Raw genomic sequence first — 10,000 nt, 5'->3', positions numbered from 1 at the left:
AAGGGGTGGTTGTGTGGGCCTGAAGAACTGGCCACCTGGAGGACTGTAAAGGACAAAGATGTGTTGTGTGGGATGGACTACACGTAGACCAGTGTTTTTCAACCAGTGTGCCGGGCAACACTAGTGTGCAGTGGGAGACCATCTGGTGTCTGGTGAACGCCATAAATCTATTGTTTACATAGTGTTTTAAACATTTAAAATATGGCTGAACAAAAAGTGCCACATCTCTGGGTACTGATAAGTCAAGGCTAATGTGAGCGATACAACTGCATGTTGAAATTCGGCGGACAGCTCCTTTAAGTTATATTAAAGCTAGATATGCTTATGCCAGACCAGTGACTTGCATTACAGCATATAATATAGGCTTTCCAGTGAGGGGAGGGGAGGGGGGAGAAGGCCTTGAGGGCATGCGGGGGTGTTGTATGACAGGCAGGGGGGAGGAAGGCCAATGTTAATAAATTATTAATCAGAATATGGACTGGGGCTTTTTAGGTCCTCATTTATTTTGGTTTTAATCTCATTCAAGTGTCTTTGAGTGCTACAAAACATTATCATTGTTATAGTGTTATTTTATTATTATTGGGGTATTATTTTATTATTTCTAAAGCGAATAGGGCTCCGTGACTAATAACATGGCGGTATTGGTTTTTACATACAGTACATCAGATTGTTTTAACCGAGGGTTTGAATAGCTTACTGTCTCGTTCAATGAGTGTTTAACCCTGCATGCACTGTATGTCTCCTGTCTGAAGGTTGAAAAATTGGGGTTTTACATATATTTGAGGTTTTTACATACATTTGAGGTTTTTACATAAAGTACATTTGAGGTTTTCTTGTGGGGGCTACTGGACCTCAGGGTTTGAATAGGCTACTGGCTCATTGCGCTGGTGCTTAACCCCCTCTGTATGGGTCCGTCTCCGGTCTGAAGGTTCATGGCCCGGGGCCAGATGGAGAGCTGGTAGTGTACTGGGGGGTGGTTTTCAGGATTATCCCTGGTAATCTGGTAATCTGGGCATCTCCTGGCAGCGATCAGCGATCAGTCAGCGAGTCCAGCCCTGAGCCGATTGAGACGATCTGAGCGATCAGACATCTCTTCTCCTGGATCATCATCGTTATCTTATCTGGTGTATTACGCTAATTACAATCAGCTTTCACAGGCTCAGAAAGTCACCTTTGTCACCATTGTCTTGTTTTTCTGCTTTTGTGCATTTTTGTAGTCAATCTAAAAGACGTAAATGAAAAAAGAATAGTTGCGTTAATGAAAAATCACTCACAGCATTGCTAGGGTCATTCATTCATCAGTTAATTTAATTCATACCTCCATTCATACGTGCCAACAAAGCACGTCAGTCATGGTGTTCAATAAGCGACTCCAGGGGTGAGGCTACAAGGTCAGATCATGGTCAGATGTCTAGACGGAATGTTGTGGGTCATTCTAGCTCTAGAATGCTGTGGGCTTCTATTGAGAATCCAGCTGCTCTCAGCGATACTCTGCCCTCTGCTTGGCATCTGAACTCACGTTTCAGTTCAGCCAGTTCCAATGTCCTACTCTCCTATGTACAAGGACACAGGGAGTATGGAGAGAGAGGGGGGGTGAGAGTGAGAGAGAGAGACAGAGACAGAGAGACAGAGAGACACACAGAGAATGAGAGAGAGAGAGAATGAGAGAGAGAGAATGAGAGAGAGAGAGAGAGAGAGAGAGAGAGGAAGAGAGGAAGAGAGAATGACAAAGATTTGGAGTGAAAGATAGAGAGAGGAATAGACAGACAGGTAGAGAGAGAGATGTGGAAACACAGAGCGAGAGTAAACTAGTGTAAAGTAAACTACTGTAGGCCTTTGGGCACAGAGCTGTCGTGGCTCAGACATGTACTGTAGAGCAAGCCGTTAGCTCCTGGGGGCTGTGTGTCTGTCTGTGTGTGTGTGTGTGTGTGCGTGCGTGCGTGCGTGCGTGCGTGTGTGCGTGTGTGTGTGTGTGTGTGTGTGTGTGTGTGTGTGTGTGTGTGTGTGTGTGTGTGTGTGTGTGTGTGTGTGTGTGTGTGTGTGTGTGTGTGTGTGTGTATGTGTGTGTGTGTGTGTGCGTGCGTGCGTGCGTGCGTGCGTGCGTGCGTGCGTGCGTGCGTGCGTGCGTGCGTGCGTGCGTGCGTGTATAGGGGATATGGGTAGTCTGACTGCGTGTGGAGAGCTAGTTGGAATGGAAAGGTCTGATTAGTAGCTCTTGCGGTGAGCAGGGAATCAGCACAGACCCAGCCCCTGCTCAGCAGTAATGGCAGCCCACCTAATAGAAAGTGAAAGTGAAAGCCCAACTGGGAAACTCCAACTCCCATTGTCATTGTGACACAGCACTCCACAGCACACAAGTGCACACTGCACACAACTAAAGTGCATGTATACCTCACTCATGCAAGGGGGCAGCCCCCAATAGCGCCCGATAGGGAGCAGTACGGCGGGACGGTGTCATGCTTAGGGTACCTCAGTCATGGAGGAGAGAGCACTGGTTAAATACTGGTTAATTAATCTCTCCCACTCACCTCTCTTAACCCGTTAAGACACAGCGTTATACTGTAAATTTTCTGTTACCGGAATGGCAATGACCAAGTTGTAGTGCTTTACTAAAGGCCCTGTGCTATGTCATAGTATTGTTTTAATGACTATGACAGCGTGCCACTGGAAGTATAGCGTGCATTAAGTAAGGGGTTAAGCTATAAAGCTTTAAAGGGACACTGTGCAGGAAATGGTCAAAAAAGGTACTGCAACTATGCTGCTCATTGAAACTGGGTTGGCTATCACCAAATTTGATATTTACATGAAAGTTTACCCAGTAATAAACAAATGTTTTCTAGTATGGTCCAAGTAGAGTCATTTTTGCAGCTAAAAATGGCTATTTTCGGAAATTCAAAATGGCGGACCATGGAGAAGATCCCCCTTTTCATGTATGAAAATTGCAATTTTTCCAGTCATAATGAATACTTAGAATTTGATGGTGGTGGTAAGTATTTGTGAAAAAGGTAACATTAGTGAATGGGCAGCATGAATTCTGGAAATAAACAACTAAAAATCTCACACAGTGTCCCTTTAAAAGAGCCTCATGAAGCCTCATAAAGGGCGCTGGTGGCCGTCAAGGTGAAGTGACTATCTGGCAGGAGGTCCAAAACAATTTTTTGGCCAGGGGCACTTTTCCCCCATAATCCTTTTCTGATGAGATGAGGTGTTTGCCAGACCAGCCCCTGTCTGCGAGTGTGGAGTGATGACAGCAAGGCTTTAAAAATCCATTATTGTTATTGTGGAAAACTGAATGGGTTTAAACCTGAGAGTTTGGCAGGTGAGTTGGAGATGACCTAGTGGGTCACTGATCAGAAAAACTGAGGAACTTGTTGGAAAATCGGAGAAGAGAATTTCCTTGTGCTATGCTGTGCTGCGCTGCACTGTGTTCTGCTGTGCCGTGCAGTGCCATGCCGTGGCGTGGCGTGCTGTGGCGTGCTGTGGCGTGCCGTGCCGTGCCGTGCCGTGCTGTGCCGTGCTGTGCCGTGCTGTGCCGTGCTGTGCTGTGCCGTGTCCCAATATGCTGATGCTAGCTAGCTAGCACAGCTGAGATGTACCCACCTAGAAATAATGAAATATGTGGGCTATGCAGTAACAACAAAATTAGAATATGTATCGTATACCACCACTAATATCAGAGCACGGCTAACCTTACAATGCAGCACGGGAGCGCGTATGTTCCCCGGGTCCTATGTTCCCCGGGTCCTATGTTCCCCGGGTCCTATGTTCCCCGGTCTTTGTACCGGTATGGAACCAGGTATATTCCCCGCATTGTATCTGACAAGGGGATAAGGCCCAGGATACTTGGGCATGCATATTTCTTGCACTAACAGTTGCCATGCGTATTTCATGTCAAGTTTGCGCACAGTGGCAGCCTAACCCTAGTAACAACCCGCTCTCGCCATGCGGCAGCAGTCTACTTGGAAGCAGCAGGAACCATAGGACTCTGGTATGTTCCCTGGCAGCGGGGAACATAGGACCCGGGGAACATAGGGATGACCCCCGCAGCACAGTTAAGCTAACCTGATTTACATCATTTGGCTGCGTCCAGCAATGTCACGATTTCCTCACACAGCCGTATACCAGAGGTATACCAGTACATACAGAACACCAGAAGTATACCAGAGGGCAAGAGTCAGGTAACAGTTATGCCCCCCAGAGGTAACAGTTATGCCCCCCAGAGGTAACAGTTATGCCCCCCAGAGGTAACAGTTATGCCCCCCAGAGGTAACAGTTATGCCCCCCAGCTAAGCTAAGCTGCACCTGTGAGTGAGCAAGGCTTCCACAGATGGCCTCCTTTGTTGCCTCACATACCAGCGCCGGTAAAGCCAGGGTCAGGCGTGTGTATGTGTGTCTGTGTCTGTGTCTGTGTCTGTGTCTGTGTGTGTGTGTGTGTATGTGTGTGTGTGTGTGTGTGTGTGTGTGTGTGTGTGTGTGTGTGTGTGTGTGTGTGTGTGTGTGTGTGTGTGTGTACGCGGGTTGCAGCCAGGGTCAGGTGGGGGGCAATGGGGCAGGATGAGCTGCTGCTGCCCCCGAGGACAGGGAATCTCACCATGTGAAAACTGAAAAAAAAGAGAGTGAGTGAGTGTGTGGTTGTACAGTGTGTGTTCTCTGACAGCGAACCGCGAAAGTGGTCGTGAGAGTCATCGTCCACTTACTATTGACTCGGGACAGTGATTAATTAAACTTTTAATCCTACATATCGCCATAAGGCCATCACAGGGCAAACATATTGCAGCTCTGACCACAAAGGGTACAGCAGGCATCAGCAGGCATCAGCACTGACTCTTAATATACAGTACGTTTCATAGTATGTCTATGTGTGTGACAAATAAAAAGCATTATCCTTGTATGCTTGTGTTGTTTGGTACAGTAGCATTCTGACAGACAAACTGGGGAGGTTATGCACCCACCCCATGATCAGGACCCAATATGTCCCAAAAAGAAAGAAAAAAAAATGCATAGTTATTTAGGGAGTTATTGCCATATTGATGTAATTAGTGTAAAATAGAATATGTGCAGTAGTACTCCTTGTGAAAGGTTACAGTAGCTACCCCCCAATTATGGAAGGGGGTAATTCAAGCCGACAATTTAGCCAGCCAGGGCAGGGGTGGGACAGAAAATTAGGCCGGGCATTTTCAACCAAGACCAGTCCACCAGGCATCCAGAGAGACGATGAAGCCTGTGACAACAATTCTAGTCATCTACTGTATGAGCTATTTTGGCCTCAACAACATCAAATGAATATTTAAATCTGACTCTGAGAGGTCTGCTGTTGCGGCATGGGGACTGATACAGGCCAAAATCATCAACAGTCCAGCGGGCAAATGCTCTGTACTGTATTCCTTATGGCCAATCCAGCCTTGAATGGAGGAGCCTTGACGTAATCGCAATATAAGCAGAAGTCAGAGCAATTCACTGTTGCTGTACTGCCACCTGCTGTTCAGTATATGTACTGCATTTTTTGAGAGACGCACAGTTAAACTGTTTTTCCGAGTTAAACTTTTGAAGTTAGAACTACTTTGCAATAAAAGCTGCAGAGGTGTCAAGTAGATTTATGGTGTAAGTACACACTAGCACATGATAATACATAGCTGCCATTGTAGGCCTACCTAATGAGACAGACCGAGTGTGTTGTTGAAAAACACTAAAAACCTAATAACAAGGACCCGCCACACATTTGATCCAACAAGTGCAGTCAGCTGATCATAAGACAAGTACACAGGTACTAGTTACTTTTGTTGTTTACTTGTACTTTTGACACCTTTGAAAAGCTGGGTTTGTATTGTGCATTACATAAGCAATACAATGCACAGGCTTCGTTATTGCTGCTCTCTCCATAACTTCCTCTTACCTAGTAATCCAGTGAAAGCCCATTGGGAAACTCAGTGAAAGTGAAAGCCCATTGGGAAACTCCAACTCCCATTGTCATTGTGACACAGCACTCCACAGCACACAAGTGAACACTGCACACAACGAAATTGCATTTATGCCTCACCCGTGCAAGGGGGCAGCCCTCAGTGGCGCCTCATGGGGAGCAGTGCGGTGGGACGGTACCATGCTCAGGGTACCTCAGTCATGGAGGAGGATGGGGGAGAGCACTGGTTGATTACTCCCCCCACCAACCTGGCGGGTCGGGAGTCGAACCGGCAACCTCTGGGATGCAAGTCTGACGCCCTAACCGCTCACCCATGACTGCCCAGTCACTGCCCAGTGTGTAGTGTTCAGTTTAACTGCACATTGGCGTCTGGTCACCTGCAATTATAATCTTTGGTGCTAACACTTGCTGCATAGATTTTTTGTTATTAAAGTACTTTGGACTGTGGACTTTGAATTAACTGACTCTGTCTGTCTCTCTGTCTCTGTCTCTGTCTCTGTCTCTGTCTCTGTCTCTGTCTCTCTCTCTCTCTCTCTCTCTCTCTCTCTCTCTCTCTCTCTCTCTCTCTGTCTGCCTGCCTGTCTGTCTCTCGCCTGTCTGTCTGTCTGTCTCTCTGCCTGTCTCTCTATTGTCCCCTGTAGAGTCGTCAGCTGCTGAAGGACAGCTTCATGGTGGAGCTGGTGGAGGGCCAGCGGAAACTGCGTCACGTCTTCCTCTTCACCGACCTGCTGCTCTGCGCCAAGCTGAAAAAGCAGATCGGAGGGTACGATATACACACACGCGCGCGCGCACACAAGCATGTACGCGCACGCACAGACACACACGCACACACACACACACGCGCATGCTCACACACACATGCATGCTCACACACGCACACACACACGCGCACACACACACACACACACACACACACACACACACACACACACACACACACACACACACACACACACACACACACACACACACACACACACACACACACACACACACACACACACACACACACACACACACAGCCTGTCACCCTCTTCCTCCATACTTTGCCTATACTCCATTCTTTTTTCGTTGTTTTCTGTCACCCATCACACCTCTCCTTTGACCCTGGCCTGACTGACTGTTCATGTTTTTCTGCTTGCGTAAAGCTGGTCTGTTTTCACTGTTTTCGCTGTCATTTTTTTACCACTGTCACGCCAGATTGCTCTTACTTTTTGCCTGTTTCTCTCTCTTTCCCTTTCTCTTTCTATCCTTCCCTGTCACATATCCTCCCCCCCTCCATGTTCCACTGCCCCTTCCATTTACCCTCCTCTCTGTCTGTTTAGTGTTATGTGTCCATGACACATGTTCCCCTTTAATGTTAAAGGGTTTATTTATTCCGCTGTGAGGGGGCATAGACATGTCCATGACACATGTTCCCCTTTAATGTTAAAGGGTTTATTTATTCCGCTGTGAGGGGCATTGAGGTGACCATATGCCTGGTAGACCTGGTGTGTTTGTGTGTTTGTGCGTGTGTGTGTGTGCGTGTGTGTGTGTGGGGGGGGGGGGGGGGGATGTTGGTGGGTGGGGTGGGGATGAGAGTTTTGTTTTCCTCCTGTCTTGTTTCTGCTGTCGGTCGGGAGATTCCTGTTTCCAACATGACCTTTTCCAACACTCGCTTTTGGCCTGTTTTCATGCCTGTGGCAGAAGAGCTGATACATATTTAATGCAATCCTGTTTGTGTCTGTGTGTACCTCTTTTTTGTTTTTTTTTCTTTGGGTGTAGCTTTGCTTGTTCTTTCTGTCTGTCTGTCTGTCTGTCTTTCTTTCTTTCTTTCTTTCTTTCTTTCTTGCAATCTCACTTTTTCAGTATATCGCACTGTTACAGATAACCTTTATGTTTTGTCTCTCCCCCTCTCTTTCTCTGTCTCTGTCTCTGTCTCTGTCTCTGTCTCTGTCTCTGTCTATGCCTCTGTCTCTGTCTCTGTCTCTGTCTCTGTCTCTGTCTGTGTCTCTGTTTCTGTCTTTGTCTCTCTCTCTCTCTCTGTCTATGTCTATGTCTCTGTCTCTCTCTCTCCCTCTCTCTCTCTCTGTCTATGTCTCTGTCTCTCTCTCTGTCTATGTCTCTGTCTCTGTCTATGCTAGCTCTCTCTCTCTCTCTCTCTCTCTCTCTTTTTCTCTCTCTATGTCTATGTCTCTTTCACTGTCTCTCTCTCTTTTTCTCTCTCTTCTCTCTATGTCTATGTCTTTTTCACTGTCTCTCTCTCTCTCTCTCTCTCTCTGTCTCTCTCTATGTCTATGTCTATGTCTCTGTCTCTGTCTCTCGCTCTCTCTCTCTCTCTCTCTCTATGTCTATGTCTCTGTCTCTCTCTCTGTCTCTCTCTCTCTGTCTCTGTCTATGTCTATGTCTATGTCTCTGTCTCTGTCCCTGTCTCTCTGTCTCTGTCTCTGTCTATGTCTCTGTCTCTGTCTCTGTCTATGTCTCTGTCTATGTCTATGTCTCTGTCTCTGTCTCTGTCTCTGTCTCTGTCTCTGTCTCTGTCTCTGTCTCTGTCTCTGTCTCTGTCTCTGTCTCTGTCTCTGTCTCTGTCTCTGTCTCTCCCTCCCTGTGGGTCTCTCCCCCTCTCTGCGGGCCTGTCTGTCTTCCCTGTCTCTTCCCTCCCCACTGCAGTAAGAGTCAGCAGTACGACTCTAAGAGGTACACCGCACCGCACTGCTACAGCTAACCTTTTTGTTGCCAACCTTTATTGGCATGACCGTCTGTGACCATGTAGTGTTGCCAAAGCATTACAGACAGATGTGATAATTCTGTGTCCAGAAAGTAAAGTTGGAAAATGTCCTTCCAGCACAGGTGACTTCATTTAGTGTCTGGTCTACCTGTACTGACAGGGCTGGACTGGCCATCTGGCATACCAGGCATTTTCCCGGTGGGCCCCGCACTCTCATGGGTCCCTATTTTCAGAAATGTAAAAAAAAAACCAATTTAGTGAGTTCTGTGCCGCTAATTATGAGGGCCCCCCTCTAAGCCAAAAGTGCCCGGCCCTATTTCTCCCCCTGTGTACTGAGTACTCAACATGAGCAGCTAAGTCAGAGCTGGTTGGATATAATTTGCGGTATAATTTGGATATCATTTGTGGTCGGTTTTTAGTTCCTGATCCCGGCATTGACACCTCTCTGCATGTCCCCTGTCCTCCTCTCTACAGCAAAATCCAGCATTTCCACTCTTAAGTGGAATGTTCAGTGGTGTTGACGTCTTCATGTCTGTATGCTATATACAGTATGTCTTCATGTTGGCTTTGACGTATAGTGACGGAGGTGAAAACGAATTCCCCTCTGGGACAATAAAGGCTATCTACCTGTATCCAGGACCCTAAATTAACTTGTTTCACCACCAGCCAAAATGGTTTGTAGATGTGAATCAAAACACACACTAAGGGGTCAAAGTGGCTAGTAAATTGGTCTTTTGGACCAGCCAAACTGAAAATTCACCAGCATTTGGCCGGTTGGCTGGTGTTAATTTAGAGCCTTGTATCTGTCTATCTACTGCAGGCCTCACCAAAGTGGTGCCCGCGGGCGCCAGGTAGCACTCCAGGAGCTTCTGATGTGTCCACCAAGGATGTTAGTAAACAGTGACGACTACAAGATTTTAGTCACAGTTAATGTTTTTCTTAATTTAAATATGAGATTATGAGATGTTTGCCCTGATGAAGACTGATTGTAGTCGAAACGCGTCTGCGTTATCCATTAAAATAAAGGATTTTTAACTTTTTTCACTAAGATCAGTGTGCCTCGGATCATTCTGACTACCACTTTCAACAAGGAACCTTCTTTTGGACCTTCACACTTTGGAGATAGTCACAAGCCAATTAATGAAGTTAAATATGAGATTATTTCTTCATAACCTTTAAGCAAATTATCATTCAATCATAGTGTGATTTGGGAATGATGTCAAGACATCAGTAGAGGATCTTGAACAAACAAGTAGCCCTCGGGTAGCTCTCAGTAGCCCTCGAGTAGCCCTCGAGTAGCCTTGGTAGCCCTCAAGTAGCCCTCAAGTAGCCCTCAGTAGACCTCAGACCCAGAAAGGTTGGGGACCCCTGATCTG

General features: G+C 46.8%; 1 protein-coding gene across 4 annotated transcripts in view; it reads left to right on the top strand.

Moving 5' to 3' along the window:
• bcr (BCR activator of RhoGEF and GTPase) overlaps window positions 1-10,000 on the top strand; it is a 236,463-nt gene that overhangs the window by 185,798 nt on the left and 40,665 nt on the right. For 2 of the 4 annotated variants that reach the window (XM_063210232.1, XM_063210231.1), the window contains exons 9-10: window positions 6,559-6,680; window positions 8,567-8,593. In XM_063210232.1, coding sequence (XP_063066302.1) covers window positions 6,559-6,680; window positions 8,567-8,593 — 149 coding nt within the window. The remainder of the gene's footprint in view (window positions 1-6,558; window positions 6,681-8,566; window positions 8,594-10,000) is intronic. The other 2 variants (XM_063210234.1, XM_063210233.1) reach the window with 1 other exon arrangement.

The sequence above is a fragment of the Engraulis encrasicolus genome, chromosome 11 (genome assembly GCF_034702125.1).
Source record: "Engraulis encrasicolus isolate BLACKSEA-1 chromosome 11, IST_EnEncr_1.0, whole genome shotgun sequence".
NCBI lineage: Eukaryota > Metazoa > Chordata > Actinopteri > Clupeiformes > Engraulidae > Engraulis > Engraulis encrasicolus.
Note: the sequence above shows the minus strand (reverse complement) of the source record. Positions and strands in the feature narration are given on the sequence as shown.